This window comes from Salmo trutta, chromosome 10 (assembly GCF_901001165.1).
Source record: "Salmo trutta chromosome 10, fSalTru1.1, whole genome shotgun sequence".
Lineage (NCBI taxonomy): Eukaryota > Metazoa > Chordata > Actinopteri > Salmoniformes > Salmonidae > Salmo > Salmo trutta.
In genome coordinates, this window is record NC_042966.1 from 14,860,968 (window position 1) to 14,886,082 (window position 25,115).

Consider the following 25,115-nt stretch of genomic DNA (forward strand, 5'->3'; position numbering starts at 1 on the left):
CACGTAGCTGTTTGCACTATTGGCAAGTGGAATGAGTGAATATATGAGCTACACAAAAACTCATTACAACACGATTAGAAGCAAACCTCAAATTTAATCTCATTTACAGAGGGCTGTTTGCCTGTCAGACACACACACACACACACACAGGGGCGGACTGGGACCAGAAATCGGCCCATTATTTTCCTTGAGGCCCCCATTATTAGCCAGATAAATGTAATTTTGCGCAAAAATCTAAGTTAGGCCCACTGAGCTAAAAATGGGCCAGCCCATCTGGCATTTGCCCAAAATGCCAGATGGCCAGTCCGCCCTTGCACACACACACACAACACACACCTCCCTCTCTGTCTCTCACTCTCTTTCTCTCTCGCTCTCTCTCCATCTCTTTGTGACCACCCATTGAGTCTCATTGAGAGTGGGAGTATCTGTCTGACCCATATAGACCTGTGCACCGCTAAACACCTGCATATGGCATTTACACACAGACACACACACACACACATACTGGCACTCACTCTGTATGCTGACAGCTGAGGTTTTATTTTTGGCTGTATTTTCTCTCTGCCGGCAATTCACATAAACACACACACGCACATACACACAGACACACACACAATAACACATACACAAACAGTGTGCCCTGACCTTCTCTCTGCTGAGTGGGCAAAGAGTCAGGGGTCACTGCTCACTGTCAGCCTGTCAGAGAGAAGGAGGGAGGGAGGGGATGGAGGGAGAGGAAGAGGGGTGGAGGAAGGGAAGGAGGGAGCGGCAGGGCCAGGGAGAGAGGGGAAGGAGAGGTAGAGAATGTTAAGCCAGTGCAAAGCCGGTGTTGATGCTGAAATGTAGGAGCTTATAAAAGGCTGTGGCCACATAGACATTTAATTACCTGTCAAAACCGCTTTTCCACTTCCTGTCCCACAAGCTTACCGGGAGTTCTCCTATCAAAATGGCCGTAGGGTGATGGCATGCATACAGCATCAATAGGAACACATAATTAGATACTTCCAAGCACAATCAGTCATCGTGTGTGTGCAGCTGTGCATGCAGCTCAAACGAGTGGGCAGCAGCTGGGGTATGGTACCCAGAGAGACCGTTCTGATGGACAACACTCAGCTGGGACTCCCTCTCTGGAACAGATAGGCCTACACAGATTAATCCGAAATACACACCTCACTGTAATAAACAAGTTGGAGATACAGTTGGAGGTGTGTGTGTGTGTGTGTATGTGTGTGTGTGTGTGTGTGTGTGTGTGTGTGTGTGTGTGTGTGTGTGTGTGTGTGTGTGTGTGTGTGTGTGTGTGTGTGTGTGTGTGTGTGTGTGTGTGTGTGTGTGTGTGTGTGTGTGTGTGGAGAAAAATAAGAGAGAGCGAGATAATTGATGGCAGGAGCAGAAGGGAGAACGCCGCTTGAGCGTGACGTGGAAAAACCACTGTTGTTTTTCTCCCGCAGTTTTCTATCTCGAGCCATGAATGTTCTCTCTGTTCAGAAGTCTCTCTTGATCAATCAGTGATTCATTCATGACTAACGATTAATCACCTTAGATTCTCCGCAAATACTTTATCACACCGACAGTCATTATCATAGCAAATTGGGTAATGACTCGGATGTTGCCGCCGTATTCCGTGAGTCCTCTCCGGTATTCAGACAGTGAGTGCGCGCTGTCCAAGGTGCTGCAGCAGAGCGGCCCCGCCCATCCTCTCCTCATCTTCTCTTCCCTTCATCGTCCACGTGATGCACGGAGCAGCAGACTGCACCTTCGCCTCCTCCGTAGAGAGAGAGAGAGAGAGAGATGCGTTTGGTTCCACTGGTCTGTTTGATCGAGAAGAGGCTGTGATTGTTTCGGTAGGCCTATCTAACAGGTATTTACCGGGAAAGGTTTGGTTGCACTCAGTATCTCCCCTCACAACGCGGTGATTGTTATCAGATGACAAGGAGAAAAATCGATGAGTAGCCACAACACCGACCAGAAGATGTGTGTAAGGTAGGCTGAGACATTTTTATCTCGTTGTGTGTGTGCCTGTGTGTGTATTGTATTAGGTCTTTGATGTAGACTATATATACCTATTTAATTAGAATAGCCTTATATGGGCGTTTTCTCGCAGCAGTGTTTTTGGTGTATGGATTCTTTCGCACAGGTGAGGTAGATGCAAACTCGGAGTAACGGGTGAGTTCGAGCTCACAGGAGGAGAGGAATAGCCTACGCACGCACGCACGCACTCACACACACACACACGGAGACTCTTAGGAGGGGGAGAGGAGAGAGGCCGTTGATCGATAATCGATATTTAAACCTGCTCTCATCTCACCGCGTCTTTCAATACTGTGATTTGGAACCCTAATCTGAACCACATCGCTAGAGAGACAGCCGCCGGAGCGGTGTGAGGCGCCTTTTTCCCCATGGTGCGAAAAAGGGGATAATTCGATAAACAAGGGCGCATTTGAGTCATCCTCCGCATCGCACGAGAAACCGTTCTTTGTGGCGCTTCCGAGTCCCTTGCGGAGGCACGAGGTGGTCACGTTGGAATGTCTTTTACCGTCAGTGAGGTAAAACGTAAAGAACGTTGTAGACATTAAGGTAATGAGTCGAGCTGAAATGATCCCGTTCTACCTGACTGACAATAAGTTCTATACAGCACATGAAATGCATCTGAATATTCTGTATCTTTCTGAAAAGACTCACTGGTGTATCACGTGGTGGTGGTGATAGGAGGACTGTCTGGAAAGACTGTGAGAGAGAGAGAGAGAGAGAGAGAGAGCGTTTCCATGCATGTATCTGACCCAGGGTGATAGTGCTGTCTTTTCCCTCTGTAGGTCACTGGAAAGAAAAGAGTGATGACGCGACAGTGAGGGACACACTCACAGTGCTCAACCGACAAGCCCCGCTGATGCTCTGATAGCCCCGCTCTGTTTACGGTGTTTGACAGTGTATGACCATATTCTCCCTCTCTCTGAGGGGAACGGGCACTACCGAAGACACCGACATGGTTCTCACACTGCACCTCTCATTTCTCTAACACACACACACACACCATTGAAGGAAGACAGTGGAGGAGGAACGAGGAGAGACGGGGACGAGAAGATAGAAGAACAAAATTGGGAACACTTGGACCTCTATAAGGAGCCAGCTCCCTCACTTGACTGGCAGACAGAGGAACGCCTATGGAGGGTGTAGGGTGCTACTAACGGGGCTAAGAAGACTGTAGGGTGCTAGTAAGGGCCCTAGGAAGACTGTAGGGTGCTACAAAGGGCCCCAAGAAGATTTAAGGGTGCTCTCAAGGATGTTTGCGCCATGCGCTGTAGAGTAGTTCGTGCCGCCCAGCTCTAGCCTTTGTGTCTGCGTGTGTGTGCGTTGTGTGTATGTGTTTGCGCGTGTGTGTGATGGCGGTGTGTGTGTGGGCCGCGGCCCCTCTGCTGTGTGTCTGGCTGTGCCTCTGTAGCCTTGGGGGATCCAGAGGGGAGGTGCTAGAGTTTGGGGGGGTTTCGGGACAGTGGGGGCGGTTCCCGGTGTGGAACGCGTGCTGCGAGAGCATCCTGTCGTTCAGTGTTCGAACTCACAGTGAGGACGGACTGCTGCTTTACTTTGACGACGAGGGATTCTGCGACTTCCTGGAACTATTGTTGCTACGCGGGAAACTCCGCCTACGATTCTCCATCTTCTGCGCCGAGCCGGCTGAGGTGAGTTCCGGGGTCGCCGTGAGCGACGGACACTGGCATGCGGTTCGTGTGAAACGGGACTGGAGGAACACAAGCCTTGAGGTGGATGGAAGGATGGAGGGATGGGCGGAGGTGAAGAGCAAACGGAGAGACATGACAGTGTTTAGCCACACCTTTATGGGTGGGGTTTCCCCAGAGCTCCACGCCTCCCCTCTCCGCCTCACTTCCCCTGGCGTCAGAGACCACGCCCCCTTTGCTGGCTGGCTCACTGAGGTGACCGTCAATGGATCGGCGGTTGTAATGGAAGGATCGGAGGGCGTTACCGTGGGGGGAGACGGGTGTGGACCGGACCACGTGTGTCAGAATGGAGGGGTGTGTTCTGTCGTTGAGCAGAAGAACGTTTGTGACTGTACCGACACCGGCTACAAAGGCAACGACTGCAGCGAAGGTAAGGCCTTACCCTAACCCTACCTTGAAACATTGTGATTTTATCTCGCACAAACATTTAAAAACACACACACAGGGCCGGCTCTAGCCTTTTGGGGGCCCTAAGCGATATTTGGTTGAGTGGTGCCCTACCAAGTGGCAAACAAAATAATTGTGTCCCCCCTCTTGATGCGAAAAATGTTGCAGTTTTAAAGCAAGTTTTCTGCAGTTCTACACATTTTGCCATGGGACGAAGAGAACATTTAGCAATTCTATAACACATTTCATGCAATTCTACTTATTTTGCCATTGGGCAGAGAGACATTTTTGCTGTTTGAAAGACAATTTTATGCAATTCTACACATTTTGCCATGACTTATGCCATGTAAATGATATCTGAATGAGAGTGACTAACAAAATCAATGGGGGCCCCCTGGAGGTCAGGGTCCCTGGGCAAGTGCCTGACGTGCCTGATCGGTATTCAGACATGATTACTACAAGTTTAGATAACTGACTAGACTAACTTACCAATGTAAAAATTGTTAGCTGACATGGCTAAAAATTGCTGATGCACAACCAAATTTCCAATCTTGTGTATTCTACTATTCTAACTCTCAATAGTAAGTTGAGACCCCGACGGAGGCCCTAAGCGACCGCTTATGTCGCTTATGCCAAGAGCCAGCCCTGTGCACACATACACACAGACCTCCCCACACACAGATTTAAACTACTGGTGTCCTCTGTTATTTGTAGTATTTAGTGTAGAACATTAAAACCCATATCTTTACTATGACTGTTACATAGTGAATCACAGCACCAGCCATTCTCCCTGTCCTATACAGTGGTGGTCAGTAGACCCTAGTGGTGGTTAGTAGATCCTAGTGGTGGTTAGTAGATCCTAGTGGTGGTTAGTAGATCCTAGTGGTGGTCAGTAGATCCTAGTGGTGGTCAGTAGATCCTAGTGGTGGTTAGTAGATCCTAGTGGTGGTCAGTAGATCCTAGTGGTGGTTAGTATATCCTAGTGGTGGTCAGTAGATCCTAGTGGTGGTTAGTAGATCCTAGTGGTGGTTAGTAGATCCTAGTGGTGGTTAGTAGATCCTAGTGGTGGTCAGTAGATCCTAGTGATGGTCAGTAGATCCTAGTGGTGGTCAGTAGATCCTAGTGGTGGTTAGTAGATCCTAGTGGTGGTTAGTAGATCCTAGTGGTGGTCAGTAGATCCTAGTGGTGGTTAGTAGATCCTAGTGGTGGTTAGTAGATCCTAGTGGTGGTTAGTAGATCCTTGTGGTGGTCAGTAGATCCTAGTGGTGGTTAGTAGACCCTAGTGGTGGTCAGTAGATCCTAGTGATGGTCAGTAGATCCTAGTGGTGGTCAGTAGATCCTAGTGGTGGTTAATAGATCCTAGTGGTGGTTAGTAGATCCTAGTGGTGGTCAGTAGATCCTAGTGGTGGTCAGTAGATCCTAGTGGTGGTTAGTAGATCCTAGTGGTGGTCAGTAGATCCTAGTGGTGGTTAGTAGATCCTAGTGGTGGTCAGTAGATCCTTGTGGTGGTCAGTAGATCCTAGTGGTGGTTAGTAGATCCTAGTGGTGGTTAGTAGATCCTAGTGGTGGTCAGTAGATCCTAGTGGTGGTTAGTAGATCCTAGTGGTGGTCAGTAGATCCTAGTGGTGGTTAGTAGATCCTAGTGGTGGTTAGTAGATCCTAGTGGTTGTCAGTAGATCCTAGTGGTGGTCAGTAGATCCTAGTGGTGGTCAGTAGATCCTAGTGGTGGCCAGTAGATCCTAGTGGTGGTTAGTAGATCCTAGTGGTGGTCAGTAGATCCTAGTGGTGGTTAGTAGATCCTAGTGGTGGTTAGTAGATCCTAGTGGTGGTCAGTAGATCCTAGTGGTGGTCAGTAGATCCTAGTGGTGGTTAGTAGATCCTAGTGGTGGTCAGTAGATCCTAGTGGTGGTCAGTAGATCCCAGTGGTGGTTAGTAGATCCTAGTGGTGGTTAGTAGATCCTAGTGGTGGTCAGTAGATCCTTGTGGTGGTCAGTAGATCCTAGTGGTGGTTAGTAGATCCTAGTGGTGGTTAGTAGATCCTAGTGGTGGTCAGTAGATCCTAGTGGTGGTTAGTAGATCCTAGTGGTGGTCAGTAGATCCTAGTGGTGGTCAGTAGATCCTAGTGGTGGTTAGTAGATCCTAGTGGTTGTCAGTAGATCCTAGTGGTGGTCAGTAGATCCTAGTGGTGGTCAGTAGATCCTAGTGGTGGCCAGTAGATCCTAGTGGTGGTTAGTAGATCCTAGTGGTGGTCAGTAGATCCTAGTGGTGGTTAGTAGATCCTAGTGGTGGTTAGTAGATCCTAGTGGTGGTCAGTAGATCCTAGTGGTGGTTAGTAGATCCTGGTGGTGGTTAGTAGATCCTAGTGGTGGTCAGTAGATCATAGTGGTGGTTAGTAGATCCTAGTGGTGGTTAGTAGATCCTAGTGGTGGTTAGTAGATCCTAGTGGTGGTCAGTAGATCCTAGTGGTGGTTAGTAGATCCTTGTGGTGGTTAGTAGATCCTAGTGGTGGTCAGTAGATCCTAGTGGTGGTTAGTAGATCCTAGTGGTGGTCAGTAGATCCTAGTGGTGGTCAGTAGATCCTAGTGGTGGTTAGTAGATCCTAGTGGTGGTCAGTAGATCCTAGTGGTGGTCAGTAGATCCCAGTGGTGGTTAGTAGATCCTAGTGGTGGTTAGTAGATCCTTGTGGTGATGGGTTGTGTTCAGAAACAAGTCTGTTTGTGTTCATCAGCTCCCTGTGTGTTTGTGTGTGTGTTTGTGTGTGTGTGTGCGTGTGCGCGCGTGCGTCTTTAGTCTGAGATCTAGGCCCCTCCTTTGTCTCCATAGCAACCCTGTCCCCTTTCTGCTGAACAAGTTACCATGGAGACAGCAGGGCTCTGAAAGAGAGACTCAGTTACATATGCTGCCCTATGCCTCCATCCCGCTACCTATTTACCTATCACACCCTCGATTTATCCCTCTTTACAGTTTCATCCTTCTCTAATAGGTTGGTCAATCGATCAAAAAATTGTTGATTCATTTGGATTAATTGGTTGGTAAATCTCTTGGAAACGTGGTATGTTGTTGTGTCATAAGAACATTAAATATGTGGCGAGTGTAGTGTGTTGATTAGTGTGTTGGGTGTTGGAAAGAAGGCAAGTGACATATGTTGGCGCGCCAATTGTTTTGACAGTGCTGCAGCACGGAGCACATTTTCGAACACCGGGACTGAAGGTGAAATTGATGTTACATTGCTTAAACCTATCCAATTAATTCAGATCAACGGGTAGGCACTGCTACCAGGCCTTTAATTAGTGAAAACCAAGCTATTAGCCTTTTCTTTTCACTAATTAAAGGCACAGCGCAGTCAAAAACGTGTTTTTTTCCTGTGTTATATACATATTTCCACAGTATGAGGTTGGAAGAATATTGTGAAAGTGTGAAAATTATGATCATTCCGTTTTAGTGTAAAAGCTGTTTGAAAAGACCGCCTGAAATGTCATCTTGTTTTGGTGGGATGGAGTTTTGACCTGCCTGGTGACATCACCAGTTAATAGTTCTAAACCTCTCTGCCAATAACAGCTAGTTTTCAGTTTTCCCCTCCCCCCACTCCCAGACAGTCCTAGCAAAATTATTGCTTGAGAAAATACTCTTTACTAAGAAGCTACTTATTTTCTTTTTGACCATATTATTTGAAAACAATCACAGTAAGGTACTTTATTGTTACCCAGAAATGATTCAATATTGAGATAAAAAAACGGCTGCATTGGACTTTTAATAAGGGACAGAGGAAAGGGATGTTTGGTTCCGAAGACACACACACACACACACACACACACACACACACACACACACACACACACACACACACACACACACTCCAGTACTGACCCCAGCATGTTTCCCCCCTGCACTGCTGTTTTCTATCATCAGTTACCCGTTATCATTGATCTATTCATTTACTGCAATGGTCAATGTGTGTGTGTGTGTCTGAGTGTAAGCGTGAGTGTGAGTATGTGTGTGTGTGTGTGTGTGTGTGTGTGTGTGTGTGTGTGTGTGTGTGTGTGTGTGTGAGAGAGAACATGTGCGTGTATTCTGTGCTCTGGTACAGGAGGCTATAAGGTAAGTTCTGGGTGAATAAATGTTCCAGATTCCAAACACACAGGTAGGAGCGTCCGCTTTCATCCACCCTGGCCACTGTGTGTGCGCTTGGTTTGGGGCAATTCAGTCGATTCCGTGTATTGAAATTCAAGTAATGTATTGAAAATCGACTATTGTGGAGGATTCTTCAATGAATTGAATTTCGATTAACTTCCTGAATTGAATAAATTGGCCGCAACCCTGACGTGTGTGTGTGTGTGTGTGTGTGTGTGTGTGTGTGTGTGTGTGTGTGTGTGTGTGTGTGTGTGTGTGTGTGTGTGTAAGAATGTAAGACTATCAGTTCCACATGGTGATGTCTAGGTGGATCTGCATGTGTGTAACCAAGGTAATGGTGTGGGTGTGCATCTGTCTACCCGTGGTAACAGACGGCTGTGCATGGCGTGTTAATGAATGTCTGTCTCTCTCTCTCCTTCGTCTGGACGCTCCCAGAACACTACAACCCAGGTGGGTCTCTCTCACTCGCTTTCTCTCATCCCCCTCTCTTCCTCTTTATACCTTTCCCATTCCTTCTTCCATGTCTGATTTGGGCACCGAAAGGTGTGTGGGTTGTGTGTGTGTGGGTTGTGTGTGTGTAGGTTGTGTGTGTGTGCTGTATGTGGGTTGCAGTCATACGGTAAGTAGACTCCCTTCATAGACAAATAAGTAGATCCATTCATGGATATATATACCGGAGGTTTCAAGTGGCTATCCACTCAAAGATAGAAACGGGCAGTGTAGTAATAAGGTTTGAGAAGAGGTTAGAGACCGACAGTGTAATAATAAGGTTTGAGAAGAGGTTAGAGACGACAGTGTAATAATAAGGTTTGAGAAGAGGTTAGAGACGACAGTGTAATAATAAGGTTTGAGAAGAGGTTAGAGACCGACAGTGTAATAATAAGGTTTGAGAAGAGGTTAGAGACCAACAGTGTAATAATAAGGTTTGAGAAGAGGTCAGAGACCGACAGTGTAATAATAAGGTTTGAGAAGAGGTTAGAGACGACAGTGTAATAATAAGGTTTGAGAAGAGGTTAGAGACCGACAGTGTAATAATAAGGTTTGAGAAGAGGTTAGAGACCGACAGTGTAATAATAAGGTTTGAGAAGAGGTTAGAGACCGACAGTGTAGTAATAAGGTTTGAGAAGAGGTTAGAGACCGACAGTGTAGTAATAAGGTTTGAGAAGAGGTTAGAGACGACAGTGTAATAATAAGGTTTGAGAAGAGGTTAGAGACCGACAGTGTAATAATAAGGTTTGAGAAGAGGTTAGAGACCGACAGTGTAATAATAAGGTTTGAGAAGAGGTTAGAGACCGACAGTGTAGTAATAAGGTTTGAGAAGAGGTTAGAGACCGACAGTGTAGTAATAAGGTTTGAGAAGAGGTTAGAGACGACAGTGTAATAATAAGGTTTGAGAAGAGGTTAGAGACCGACAGTGTAATAATAAGGTTTGAGAAGAGGTTAGAGACCGACAGTGTAATAATAAGGTTTGAGAAGAGGTCAGAGACCGACAGTGTAATAATAAGGTTTGAGAAGAGGTTAGAGACCGACAGTGTAGTAATAAGGTTTGAGAAGAGGTTAGAGACCGACAGTGTAGTAATAAGGTTTGAGAAGAGGTTAGAGACCGACAGTGTAATAATAAGGTTTGAGAAGAGGTTAGAGACGACAGTGTAATAATAAGGTTTGAGAAGAGGTTAGAGACGACAGTGTAGTAATAAGGTTTGAGAAGAGGTTAGAGACCGACAGTGTAATAATAAGGTTTGAGAAGAGGTTAGAGACCGACAGTGTAATAATAAGGTTTGAGAAGAGGTCAGAGACCGACAGTGTAATAATAAGGTTTGAGAAGAGGTTAGAGACGACAGTGTAATAATAAGGTTTGAGAAGAGGTTAGAGTCCGACAGTGTAATAATAAGGTTTGAGAAGAGGTTAGAGACCGACAGTGTAGTAATAAGGTTTGAGAAGAGGTTAGAGACCGACAGTGTAGTAATAAGGTTTGAGAAGAGGTTAGAGACGACAGTGTAATAATAAGGTTTGAGAAGAGGTTAGAGACCGACAGTGTAATAATAAGGTTTGAGAAGAGGTTAGAGACCGACAGTGTAATAATAAGGTTTGAGAAGAGGTCAGAGACCGACAGTGTAATAATAAGGTTTGAGAAGAGGTTAGAGACCGACAGTGTAGTAATAAGGTTTGAGAAGAGGTTAGAGACCGACAGTGTAGTAATAAGGTTTGAGAAGAGGTTAGAGACCGACAGTGTAATAATAAGGTTTGAGAAGAGGTTAGAGACGACAGTGTAATAATAAGGTTTGAGAAGAGGTTAGAGACGACAGTGTAGTAATAAGGTTTGAGAAGAGGTTAGAGACCGACAGTGTAATAATAAGGTTTGAGAAGAGGTTAGAGACCGACAGTGTAATAATAAGGTTTGAGAAGAGGTCAGAGACCGACAGTGTAATAATAAGGTTTGAGAAGAGGTTAGAGACGACAGTGTAATAATAAGGTTTGAGAAGAGGTTAGAGTCCGACAGTGTAATAATAAGGTTTGAGAAGAGGTTAGAGACCGACAGTGTAGTAATAAGGTTTGAGAAGAGGTTAGAGACCGACAGTGTAGTAATAAGGTTTGAGAAGAGGTTAGAGACGACAGTGTAATAATAAGGTTTGAGAAGAGGTTAGAGACGACAGTGTAATAATAAGGTTTGAGAAGAGGTCAGAGACCGACAGTGTAGTAATAAGGTTTGAGAAGAGGTCAGAGACCGACAGTGTAATAATAAGGTTTGAGAAGAGGTTAGAGACGACAGTGTAATAATAAGGTTTGAGAAGAGGTCAGAGACCGACAGTGTAATAATAAGGTTTGAGAAGAGGTTAGAGACCGACAGTGTAGTAATAAGGTTTGAGAAGAGGTTAGAGACCGACAGTGTAATAATAAGGTTTGAGAAGAGGTCAGAGCCGGACAGTGTAATAATAAGGTTTGAGAAGAGGTTAGAGACCGACAGTGTAGTAATAAGGTTTGAGAAGAGGTTAGAGACGACAGTGTAATAATAAGGTTTGAGAAGAGGTTAGAGACGACAGTGTAATAATAAGGTTTGAGAAGAGGTTAGAGACCGACAGTGTAATAATAAGGTTTGAGAAGAGGTCAGAGACCGACAGTGTAGTAATAAGGTTTGAGAAGAGGTTAGAGACCGACAGTGTAATAATAAGGTTTGAGAAGAGGTTAGAGACGACAGTGTAATAATAAGGTTTGAGAAGAGGTTAGAGACCGACAGTGTAATAATAAGGTTTGAGAAGAGGTTAGAGACCGACAGTGTAATAATAAGGTTTGAGAAGAGGTTAGAGACCGACAGTGTAATAATAAGGTTTGAGAAGAGGTCAGAGACCGACAGTGTAATAATAAGGTTTGAGAAGAGGTTAGAGACCGACAGTGTAGTAATAAGGTTTGAGAAGAGGTCAGAGACCGACAGTGTAATAATAAGGTTTGAGAAGAGGTTAGAGACCGACAGTGTAATAATAAGGTTTGAGAAGAGGTTAGAGACCGACAGTGTAATAATAAGGTTTGAGAAGAGGTCAGAGACCGACAGTGTAATAATAAGGTTTGAGAAGAGGTTAGAGACCGACAGTGTAGTAATAAGGTTTGAGAAGAGGTCAGAGACCGACAGTGTAATAATAAGGTTTGAGAAGAGGTTAGAGACCGACAGTGTAATAATAAGGTTTGAGAAGAGGTTAGAGACCGACAGTGTAATAATAAGGTTTGAGAAGAGGTTAGAGACCGACAGTGTAATAATAAGGTTTGAGAAGAGGTTAGAGACCGACAGTGTAGTAATAAGGTTTGAGAAGAGGTTAGAGACCGACAGTGTAGTAATAAGGTTTGAGAAGAGGTTAGAGACGACAGTGTAATAATAAGGTTTGAGAAGAGGTTAGAGACCGACAGTGTAGTAATAAGGTTTGAGAAGAGGTTAGAGACGACAGTGTAGTAATAAGGTTTGAGAAGAGGTTAGAGACCGACAGTGTAATAATAAGGTTTGAGAAGAGGTTAGAGACCGACAGTGTAGTAATAAGGTTTGAGAAGAGGTTAGAGACGACAGTGTAATAATAAGGTTTGAGAAGAGGTTAGAGACCAACAGTGTAATAATAAGGTTTGAGAAGAGGTTAGAGACGACAGTGTAATAATAAGGTTTGAGAAGAGGTTAGAGACCGACAGTGTAATAATAAGGTTTGAGAAGAGGTTAGAGACCGACAGTGTAATAATAAGGTTTGAGAAGAGGTTAGAGACCGACAGTGTAGTAATAAGGTTTGAGAAGAGGTTAGAGACGACAGTGTAATAATAAGGTTTGAGAAGAGGTTAGAGACCGACAGTGTAATAATAAGGTTTGAGAAGAGGTTAGAGACGACAGTGTAATAATAAGGTTTGAGAAGAGGTTAGAGACCGACAGTGTAATAATAAGGTTTGAGAAGAGGTTAGAGACCGACAGTGTAATAATAAGGTTTGAGAAGAGGTTAGAGACCGACAGTGTAATAATAAGGTTTGAGAAGAGGTTAGAGACCGACAGTGTAATAATAAGGTTTGAGAAGAGGTTAGAGACCGACAGTGTAATAATAAGGTTTGAGAAGAGGTTAGAGACGACAGTGTAATAATAAGGTTTGAGAAGTGGTTAGAGACCGACAGTGTAGTAATAAGGTTTGAGAAGAGGTTAGAGACCGACAGTGTAATAATAAGGTTTGAGAAGAGGTTAGAGACGACAGTGTAATAATAAGGTTTGAGAAGAGGTTAGAGACCGACAGTGTAATAATAAGGTTTGAGAAGAGGTTAGAGACTGACAGTGTAATAATAAGGTTTGAGAAGAGGTCAGAGACCGACAGTGTAATAATAAGGTTTGAGAAGAGGTTAGAGACCGACAGTGTAATAATAAGGTTTGAGAAGAGGTCAGAGACCGACAGTGTAATAATAAGGTTTGAGAAGAGGTTAGAGACCGACAGTGTAATAATAAGGTTTGAGAAGAGGTTAGAGACCGACAGTGTAATAATAAGGTTTGAGAAGAGGTTAGAGACCGACAGTGTAATAATAAGGTTTGAGAAGAGGTTAGAGACCGACAGTGTAATAATAAGGTTTGAGAAGAGGTTAGAGACGACAGTGTAATAATAAGGTTTGAGAAGAGGTTAGAGACCGACAGTGTAATAATAAGGTTTGAGAAGAGGTTAGAGACCGACAGTGTAATAATAAGGTTTGAGAAGAGGTTAGAGACCGACAGTGTAATAATAAGGTTTGAGAAGAGGTTAGAGACCGACAGTGTAGTAATAAGGTTTGAGAAGAGGTTAGAGACGACAGTGTAATAATAAGGTTTGAGAAGAGGTCAGAGACCGACAGTGTAGTAATAAGGTTTGAGAAGAGGTTAGAGACCGACAGTGTAATAATAAGGTTTGAGAAGAGGTTAGAGACCGACAGTGTAATAATAAGGTTTGAGAAGAGGTTAGAGACCGACAGTGTAATAATAAGGTTTCAGAAGAGGTTAGAGACCGACAGTGTAATAATAATAATACATTTGATTTGATACCCTAGGACAAATACAAGATACCCTAGGACAATTACAAAGTATAAATGTAATAAAATAGCAAATATAAACATGACATAAGTAAGGTCAAAGTGCAAAAAAGCAGCATGGCACCAAAGAATAAACAAACAATTCAGGGGATAAAAAGGTCATCGGAAGGCAGTTGAAATAACGAGGCTGACTAACTCAGCACCCCCTTCACGAATGAGAGATACAATATTTTCGTTTTTTAAACAGATAAGAGAGCAAGACCAGTGTACATAGTGTGTGTGTGTGTATGTGTGTGGGTGCGTGATTCCGCAGTTTTTTGATATATGTAGAAGCTACACACACATATACACCAACATGAGCTGACAACAAGTTTAAACATGGTGTGTGTCTTAGACGTGTGGGTGGCAGGGTTTGTTGTAGAACCCCCCCTACCAGCTGTTGGTGCTCCACACAGATCAAGGGTGCGTTCAAAAAGACTTTCATTTGCAGTGAACTGTCAGCTTGTAACAGTTACAGTTGAACGATTTGAATGAACGTTCCCACATTTTACAGGAATGCGTCACTAGGTAAGGATAACTCTGTTAGTGTCTACAATTTATTTGTCTACAATTTCCAAATTGTAATTTATGTCTACAATTTAAGTAGCTACAATTTCCAAATTGTAATTTATTTGTCTAGAACTTAAGTATCTACAATTTCCAAACTGAGAATCACTGTGCTATTCTAACTATATACAGTATTTAATAGAAAGACTACTTTTTTTATCTTATGTTCACCGCACACTAGCATCACTGTGAGCTAATGTTAGCAACGGTCGCTATCATGATTGTGTGTGAGTGTGTGTCTATGTGTGTATGTTTGAGCATGTGTGTGTGGGCACATGTGTGTGCCTGGGTGTGTATGTATGTGTGTGTGTGGACAAAATCACGTCATGCTCCTCTGCTGTGCTGACTGTGCTCTTGTCTTCCTTTAAGGTCTGGCTCACCTGATGATCGGCGACCAAGGTACGACCTATTACATCATTATGACATCACTTCCCGTTCCTGCTGCTCCCCATCACCCCCCCCCCCCCCCCCCCAACACCTCCCCACCCCCACCACACCCCTCACCCCAAACCTCATCATTGCCGGACCCTAGACGCTGATCCAAGGTCAGGTTTGATTTTTGTCTGTATTGGGTTATTTATGGTATATTAGGATATGGAGAGGCTTAACTGATCCCAGATGTGTGGTTAAGGTGAGGATATGGGTTTTGTGTTAGGATATGAACTGATCCTAGATCAAGGTCTGGTTCCATGGATGGTTTGTTGTGTGTGCGTGTGCGCATGTGTGTGTGTGTGTTAGTGATGCGTGGGTTGACTCATAACCCGCAGTCCCCCTGGTTATATCTGCGGGTTTAGGGTCATGAAATATGGCGTGGATGAAGGGCGGGTGGGTGGCGGGCAGGCGGGTTGAATAAAGAGAAAATAATACATTAAAATGTCATAAATGTATCATTCTTGTGCAATTCATATCTATAGGCTACATTGAGGTATTTATTTCATTATTTTGATTTGCCTTTAGTGCGTAACCTAAGCCTAAGCTTTAGGGCCTAACAGTACGCTCGCCAAATACACAGCAATTGCCAAATGGTTTTTGGAACTTGGGCAGAAAAGGTTAACGTTAATCCACTGAGGCAAATAGGCCAATGTCGGAGTTTAATTCAATAAGAGAAAAGCTGCGAAATGTAGAGTTGAAAATAAAGAGGAGGGCCAGAACAGTAGGTAGCCTAATGTATGGGGAAGAAGTGGTAAAAGAGGATGATTGCGGTGGGTTAAATGGAATAGTAACTGAAATCTGGACACTGACTGTAGTTCTATAACCTCTCACATAGCCTAATATAATATTAACTCCTGCAGAATTATGCATTTCTTGCAGTAAAATGATACACCAAATGTACATTTTGGCTCGGGAACAGGAGTGGAGAAATATGATTTATTTCAGCATCTTGAGAGAATGACTGCACGGTTAGGGACCGTCTGTAAAAGTGCTATCGTTATCAGCATCATAAAAGCTGATAGTATTTCAACCATAAAATATGCATCCAAGCCGAACTGAATTCTTATCAGAAACATGTCGGGTAGTTTTCACAGCTTTTAATTTCCTTAAAACCGGTCAAAGGGAAAATCGTTCAATTTTTTTATTTTTTTTGAATTTTCTCCCCGGTCTCTAAATGTCTTTGCTGCATGAGAGAAGCAGAGATGAAAGAAAACATTTTACCGATGTCAACTAGATTCAAGGCTTCCTTCTATTGATTTATGACATTATTCTGGTGAGCGAAGGTTTATTTAGTATTCTAGAGCAACAAGTAATGACAGAAGAGAAGCTGCATGTATTTAATTACAGACAAGTTGACTAACAAATAGCCACCGCAAATAAAATGTCTTAAATTAAAAGCAGGAACATAGGCTTATCTAAAAGGCCTGTCAGAAAATTACTCCGCCATCTCTGTACAGCGCATTTTCTATATTTGCGGCTTAGGGTCGGGTTCGGACCTCAGATTTTCACTCTATCACATATAGTCGGGCGGTTGCGGATGGGTTATTAGAAATTGCGGGAGGGTGCGAATGAACAAACAGCTGACCTGCGCATCACTAGTGTGCGTGTGTTGTTGCAGCTTGTATGTCTGTTGCAGGTTGTTGGTGCCTCATCCTAACCCCTCCCTGCAGCAATCCCTTCCCCTCCCATTGCCTGCCTCCTGCACATGGGAACTCCCCTCTTATTGGCCAGTTCTCTGTTCATGTAGTTTTTAACAGTGTATTAAAACGAACAAAAGTGTATAAAAGCAGTGCTGTCAAACACACCGCTGTAGCTCTGTACTGTCTGTAAAGGCACATGACATCTACACAAACACACCACTACTACTTGTATTACTTATACTACTATTACCACTGCTCACTTTAGTGGTACTGTACTGTACTACAACACACCACTTCAGACTCAGAGGTAATCAAACACAGTTTGGAATGCATCAGTGACAGAATTGAGTAGTTTGTATCTCTTACATTCTAAACCTTCATACAGCAGACTGTAGTTGGTGGTGGGAGTGCTGCTTAGCTTGCAGTGTGGTACTCATAGAGATATCTATAATACTATACGGTGTAATAGTGTATTCTGCTCCTTTGGGAGTATTTTGGTCTTGTTTGACGCCAGTGCTGCTTTTCTACCTTTTCAAAATGGTTCCCCTTTGCTTTCTTAGTTTCACACAACCAACTTACTCTCTCCCTCCTTCCCTCCTCCCTCTTTCCCTTTCTCTCTTCAATATCTGACTGTAGGAAAGCTCAGAGGTATACGATTCCTTCTTGCTTATGGCTATGTATGGCTATGTATGGCTATGTATGGCTATGAGCTCGAATGTATGGCGGTGAGCTATACTGAATGGCTACACACTGTAATAATGTAAGATGATGTACGTGTAGAATTGGAATGTTTCTTTGTCCATGTAGCTGCTGTACACGCAGGTGGTGCGTGTGCGTGTGTGTGTGTGTGTGTGTGTGTGTGTGTGTGTGTGTGTGTGTGTGTGTGTGTGTGTGTGTGTGTGTGTGTGTGTGTGTGTAATGTAATGTAATGTAAAAGGAGTCAGAGGGGGCTGAAGGGGTGGTCGGCTCAGAGTAAAGAAGCTTTCTGAAGCTGACTATCTGAAATGTGTTTCTCTGAAGAAGCGTGGGAGGGGGGATTGTCTGCGGGTGTGAGAGAGGGGAGGGCTAGATAAAGAGCGAGAGAAGAAGTGAGTGAGAGAGAGAGAGAGAGAGAGAGAGAGAGAGAGAGAGAGAGAGAGAGGGAGAGAGATGTTAAGTCCTTAGATGTCTAGGGTCTGTATCTCCAAAGTGCCAGTCAGTCAGTCCTGCTCCAGTCAAACTCACTCTGACATCAGTATGTGCGTGCATGCATTCAGGCATGTGACTGGTGTCTGTCTCATTGGTCCCAAGGAAATGAAGTGTTTTGGATGTTGTTAAGAAGACTACTCTCGTGTCATGATGCACAACTCAAGTGTGTAATTACATTCAGCTATCTAGACAGTATACACAAGCAAGACACAGACACGCATTCTAATTAGCGATCTGATGTTATTTTTTTGAATAAACATTGCAAACATTGGCTAAGCAGGAGGCAGACAGGCAGTCAAAGTAGTAGTGGCTAGTACCTACGATACGGCAACAGCTCCAACGATTAGCTAACATCATCACACGAAATGCAATGTGTAAGGGCTGCGTCCTGCTTGTGCAACTGCAATATCCGTTACAACAGACAGAGAAGGTTTATTTCAGCTTTATGAGACAGTAATACAAACCCCATCTCCCCTCAATGAATTTCATTCCTTCATTCATTCATTACGATTACAGGAACATTGACTTTTTGCAGTATATACAGCCAATCTTATGGTATTGTACTGTTTCCTTACACAGTACTTGCTTTGATACTGTGTTTAGATTACAGTTGTAACGGGTGTCGTTGGGTAGAGAGGACCAAGGCGCAGCGGGTTGCATGTTCATCATTATATTTTATTAAATAAATGTGAACACAGAACGACACAGAACGACACAGAACGACACAGAACGACACAGAACGACACAGAACGACACAGAACGACACAGAACGACACAGAACGACACAGATGCTAATACTCACAGCAGTGCGAAATACAACTACCCACAAACTACAAACAAAACACATACCTATATATAGGACTCTCAATCAGAGGCAACTAAAAACACCTGCCTCCAATTGAGAGTCCAACACCCAATTACCTAGACATAGAAATACAAAGAACTAGAATGAACCTAGAAAAACAAAACATAGAACATAAACCAAAACCCGGAAATAATAAATCAAACACCCCTCTACAATACACATAACCCCCGAACCACATGAACCAAATACCCTCTGCCACGTCCTGACCAACCTACAAATACAAATAACCCCTATACTGGTCAGGACGTGACAACAGTAGGGGTACTGCAATATGAAATAGAGTAACTTACCACTAGCTACCTGTAAGTTACTGTCAAATTCATGGCAAAGCCTTTACAGTGTGGCTGTGGTTAGCTAGTATAGGTGTGTGTGTGTGTGTGTGTGTGTGCTACAGATTGGACAAACCAAACCATATCATCACACAACAAGCGTTCTCTAAACATGACCTTTGAGACACACACACATGCTCACAGACACACACACACAAATAACCTTTATCGAGTGCCTTCTTTCTGTGTGTGTTGTGTGTAAATATGCATGAGTAAGGCTGCCTGTGTATTTTCTTCACGGTATGTGTGTGTACATGCATATGTGTGTGTGTGTGGGGGGGGGGTTATGCACTGCAGGCGCGTGAGTCGGTATGTGTTAAGAGGGAGGTGGATTGTGACTCATCATTTTTGACTCATAAAGCGTTGGCAATCAAAGGAACTCATTTTACACACACACACACACACACACACACACACTCACTCACTCACTCACTCACTCACTCACTCACTCACTCACTCACTCACTCTCACACACACACACACTACTAACCCTCACCACTACATAGACCATACACACACCAGACCGACAGAGAGAGGGGGAGGACAGAGAGAGGGGGAGGACGAGAGAGGGCAATGGAGAAAGGGGAAAAGAAAGAGGGGGATGTATAGGGAAGTGTTTCAGAGGAGCAGAAAGAAAGAATAATGCAATTGGGAGATAAGGGGGAGAGGAAATGTCAGAGATAGAAAATAGATGGGCAGAGCCCTGATGTACCTGAGAGAGACAGAACAGCCCTTCTGATACGAAGGGGAGACGGGAAGGGAGAGAGAGAGAGGGGATAGACAAGGTACAGTATTTATCTGGGCAGAGATAGTCTACACCAGTCTATACACCATAGAATAGCAGGCTTGGCTGTCCTATTTGGCTGTCCTCCCAAACACACACAGACACAAACACAAACATGTACTGTACTTATGATGCATCCACATAGGCAACTCATGGATGTCATTGTTTTCAATTAAACATCGACAGCGAATTCAACCGAGGCAGGTGGAAACAATAATACAATAAACGTGTTGCTGATGTTTTATTCTCAGGATATGTTTAGTAGAGCTTTTAGGATGATAAGAAAAAAGCTTTTCTTATCTTTTCCCAGTCAATGAATCTGTGTATGGAATTTAGAAATACTGTGTTATAACATTCATCTGTCATCTGGCTACTTACTACCTACGGGCAGCTTCATCTTCCCTGTTGTTTCCCTTACTTCCTTTGTGCTAGCTAAATAGCTAGTTACTGGGCATAAAGGGAAAGTTCTGTTTCATGGCTGACATAGCTAGCCCCCAACTAACTCACAACGTTATTGTAATTTAGAATATTAGCAAGGTTTAATTTGGGCCAAGTGCCTAACCAATAGACCTTATTCACACAGGGGATTGTATTTTTTAAAACAACAAAATTGTTGCCTATAAGGGTGCAGGATCATTCATTGCACTTGTCAGTTGTAACTAGGCCAGCTGAAGTAGCCAGACCATTAATTATAAACCCATTCTGTTATTGATGCCCATTCCGAAGCTGTTTCTGACTTTATCATCATTTCTTAATGACCTGCGTTAAGGGGTTTGTGTGTGTGTGTGTGTGTGTGTGTGTGCGTGTGCGTGTGCGTGTGCGTGTGTGTGCGTGTCCGTGTGTGTGAGTCTTGGGATAAAACTGATCTTATCCAGCTTAAGACAAAACACTGGGCTCTAACTGGAGAGATTGTCATGGCAACAGAGAGAGAGAGAGAGAGGTAGGGGGGGTTTGAGACTAGGGGTAAAAAGAAACAAGGCTATAGGTGACAGAGACCAGTCTGTAGGTGTTAAATAGTGCTAGAAGCTAGTGTGCACTATATATTTTAAGGGTTTTAGTTTCAGGGTGGCAGGTAGCCTAGCGGTTAGAGCGTTGGGCTAGTAACCGAAAGGTCGCTGGTTTGAATAACCGAGCCGACAAAGTGAAAAATCTTTTGATGTGCCCTTGAGCAAGGCATTTATCCCTAATTTGCTCCAGGGACGCCGTACTACTATGGCTGACTCTGTAAAACAACAAATTTCACTACACATATCCGGTGTATGTGACAATAATATATATACACTACCGGTCAAAAGTTTTAGAACACCTACTCATTCAAGGGTGTTTCTTTATTTTTACTATTTTCTACATTGTAGAATAATAGTGAAGACATCAAAACTATGAAATAAAACATATGGAATCATGTAGTAACCAAAAAAGTGTTAAACAAATCAAAATATATTTGAGATTCTTCAAATAGCCACCCTTTGCCTTAATGACACCTTTGCACACTCTTAGAATTCTCTCAACCAGCTTCACCTGGAATGCTTTTCCAACAGTCTTGAAGGAGTTCCCACATATGCTGAGCACTTGTTGGCTGCTTTTCCTTCACTCTGCGGTCTGACTCATCCCAAACCATCTCAATTTGGTTGAGGTCGGTGGGTTGTGGAGGCCAGGTCATCTGATGCAGCACTCCATCACTCTCCTTCTTGGTAAAATAGCCCTTACACAGCCTGGAGGTGTGTTGGGTCATTGTCCTGTTGAAAAACAAATGATAGTCCCACTAAGCCCAAACCAGATGGGATGACGTATCGCTACAGAATGCTGTGGTAGCCATGCTGTTTAAATGTGCATTGCATTCTAAATAAATCACAGACAGTGTCACCAGCAAAGTACACACACACCATAACACCTCCTCCTCCTCCATACTTTACGGTGGGAAATACACATGCAGAGATCATCTGTTCGCCCACACTGCATCTCACAAAGACACGGCGGTTGGAACCAAAAATCTCAAATTTTGGACTCCAGACCAAAGAACAGATTTCCACCGGTCTCATGTCCATTGCTCATATTTCTTGGCCCAAGCAAGTCTCTTATTCTTATTGGTGTCCTCTAGTAGTGGTTTCTTTGCAGAAATTCAACCATAAAGGCCTGATTCACACAGTCTCCTCTGAACAGTTGATGTTGATGTGTCTATTACTTGAACTCTGTGAAGCATTTATTTGGGCTGCAATTTCTGAGGCTGGTAACTCTAATGAACTTATCCTCTACAGCAGAGGTAACTCTGGGCCTTCCATTCCTGTGGCGGTCCTCATGAGAGCCAGTTTCATCATAGCGCTTGATGGTTTTTGCGACTGCACTTGAAGAAACTTTCAAAGTTCTTGATATTTTCTGTATTGACTGACCTTCATGTCTTAAAATAATGATGGACTGTCGTTTCTCTTTGCTTGTTTGAGCTGTTCTTGCCATAATATGGACTTGGTCTTTTACCAAATAGGGCTATTTTCTGTATACCACCCCTACCTTGTCACAACACAAATGATTGGCTCAAATGCATTAAGAATGAAATCAATTCCACAAATTAACTTTTAAGTAGGCACACCTGTTATTTGAAATGAATTCCAGGTGACTACCTCATGAAGCTGGTTGATAGAATGCCAAGAGTGTGCAAAGCTGTTATTAAGGCAAAGGGTGGCTATTTGAAGAATCTCAAATATAAAATATACTACATGATTCCATGTGTGTTATTTCATAGTTTTGATGTCTTCACTATTATTCTACAATGTAGAAAATAGTAAAAATAAAGGAAAATTCTTGAATGAGTAGGTGTTTTAAAACTTTTGACCGGAAATGTATATATTTTTTTTTTCAAGAGGCGATTTGCCTGGCTACCCATCCACATCGCTCCGGCTAACTGATGTATCGTCTCCACGATGAGTCTGGATTTGCCGCCCTCTCTAACGATTTCTAGAATGTGAACACAGTCTCACCATTCTGATTGGTCCCAGAAACCGATGGGTCGGGCCTGCCTTCATGATGATGCCACCAACTTTGATACTCCGATTAGTTAGATTTATTAGAGACCATCCAATCGCTGATGACTTTGTTTTACACAATGCCCCTCACTTTGAAGTCAAACAAACGACTTCTAGGATGGCCGTTTCAGACTGAATGTATGTAGCTGTCGATAGAGCAGTGGAAATAAATTCAGGGTGAATCGTCAGGCAACTAGGCCCTATGGTGTACGAGTTAAGGGGATAGGATATAAGTGTAAAGGGTTTAGGGTGTAACTTGGCTGTATGTACCAGACTGAAGGTTAATATCTGGAGTCTGCATGTATTAGCATACATTAGCATCACAGGTGGCTTGTTGCACATTAATTTGGGAGGACAGGCTCATTGTAATGGCTGGAATGAAATAAAAGGAATGGTATCAAACACATGGTTTCCTTGTGTTTGATACCATTCCATTCAGTCATTATTATGAGCCGTCCTCCCCTCACTAGCCTCCTGTGATTAGCATACATTCTAGAGCTGGACATCCATTTGTATGTGTGGGCGAGTGTCTCAACATATGCGTGTGCTAGTATGTACACATGGTGTATGTACGACGTGTAGACTTGTGTGTATATGCAGTATGTGTGCCCATTCATGTGTGTGTGCAGGCTGGAAGGAGCTGATAGAATAAGTGCATGGTTAGCTGAAATGAGATGCAGCGTGTTATCTCCACGACTACAGGACCACTACTGTGGATTTAGATACACCAGCATATGTCTCTCTCTCTTGCTCTCTCAGGTAGTGTTGTCAGCCTGCTGTTTCTCTATCCGCCATTTTGATTCAGTACAGCTGTCCCTGATAATGTACTGTTCACTCAATCACCCTCTCTCACAAACACACACGCGCGCACACACACACACACACACACACACACACACACACACACACACACACACACACAGCTGTAGCCCTATTGCACAGGGTTACCATGGAAATGGCAAATGACTATGTGAGAGGCTGAGAAGGAGAGAAAAGAGCCACTACATCAGCTGCAATGTGTGTGTGTGTGTGTGTGTGTGTGTGTGTGTGTGTGTGTGTGTGTGTGTGTGTGTGTGTGTGTGTGTACGTGTGTGATAGAATAGTGAACTGGCCCACAGATCGATGTAGAGATGTTTTATGTCCTGCTGTCTGATCTAATGACATGACTGTAAATAAGAGCCAAAATGGCAGAATGGTTGCCTGAAATCGAATGGCATGACTGTAAATTAGATCTAGAATGGTGGTGGAAGGGTCTGTGTTTTCTTCATTGTGAGAAATTGTCTCCTCTCACACTCAGCCCTGTCATTTGTGTGTGCGTACGTGTGTTTCCTGCTCGCTCTCCCTCCACGGTAAAGACTCGCTGCAGGCTCTGAGTTGGTAATAGCTTTCCTGACTCAAATACACCAATATTTACACGCACACACGCACGCACGCACGCACACACACACACACACACACACACACACACACACACACACACACACACACACACACACACACACACACACACACACACACACACACTGGGAGGGAGGTAATTATACCCAGAACACGGTCACACCCATGATGACATGCTGGCAAAGACATTTCTGTTCCCATTTATATCCTGGCACACATACTGGCATACAATTGATTCTATTATGCTAAATGATATTCCATATAAGAATGTTAAATGATATTCTATATAAGAATGTTCAATTAAATTCTTATCGCTCCATTGTATTGTATTGTATTACATGGTAGATCGTTACATTCTATTGTAGTCAGTAGTGACGTGTAGAGGATGCTGCCAGTGCCAGAGGCTCGGGGGGTTGCCTTAGATACTGCTGGAAGGAGGACAGGAGAGGAGGGAGGTGTGAGAGATAACAGAGAGAGTGATAGAGGAAGCGGGGAAGGATGACTCGGAGAGGGGAATTGGTGTGAAAGAAAGATAGATAATGTTGCCTCACTCATCTCTTCCCGGTGTGTCTGTGTGTGGTTGTGTGTGCATGTGTGTGGGATGTGTGTCTACCTGAATGTGTGTGTATGTGTGTGATATACTATGAGATAGTCCAGTGTCCTTGAGGGTCATTAAAGGTGGACATGGTAAGTAGCTATTTTGGCTTGAAGCTGTCTGAGCTGTGGTTGGCTGTTCTGGCTGTTTGCCCTACTGGGCTGGCATGGCTAGTTGCTGATAGGTGCTTAAGAACACATCACCTCAAACTACACAGCATTCCTCTGTTAACAAGATGACAGATTTAATTTTGTATTTATTTATTTTTTTTATTTAACCAAGAAAGTCTGTTAAGAACAAATTCTTATTTTCAATGACGGTCTACCCCGGCCAAACCCTCCCCTAACCCGGAAGATGCTGGGCCAATTGTGTACCGCCCTATGGGACTCCCGATCACGGCCGGTTGTGATACAGCCTGGGATCGAACCAGGGTCTGCAGTGATGCCTCTAGCACTGTGATGCAGTGCCTTAGACCACTGCGCCACTCGGGAGGCCAAATGACTGTTG

At 43.8% G+C, this 25,115-nt stretch overlaps 1 protein-coding gene across 35 annotated transcripts in view; it reads left to right on the top strand.

The window, feature by feature from the left end:
• Positions 1 to 1,480: 1,480 nt before the first annotated feature.
• LOC115201175 (neurexin-1a) overlaps positions 1,481 to 25,115 on the top strand; it is a 92,016-nt gene continuing 68,381 nt past the window's right edge. For 4 of the 35 annotated variants that reach the window (XM_029764544.1, XM_029764546.1, XM_029764551.1 and 1 more), the window contains exons 1-5: positions 1,484 to 1,980; positions 2,811 to 4,101; positions 8,685 to 8,699; positions 14,730 to 14,759; positions 17,069 to 17,080. In XM_029764544.1, the coding sequence (XP_029620404.1) occupies positions 3,357 to 4,101; positions 8,685 to 8,699; positions 14,730 to 14,759; positions 17,069 to 17,080 (802 nt within the window). In that variant the 5' untranslated portion in view covers positions 1,484 to 1,980; positions 2,811 to 3,356. Of the gene's footprint in view, positions 1,981 to 2,456; positions 2,544 to 2,810; positions 4,102 to 8,684; positions 8,700 to 14,729; positions 14,760 to 17,068; positions 17,081 to 25,115 lie in introns of those variants that run through there. The other 31 variants (XM_029764549.1, XM_029764573.1, XM_029764567.1 and 28 more) reach the window with 21 other exon arrangements.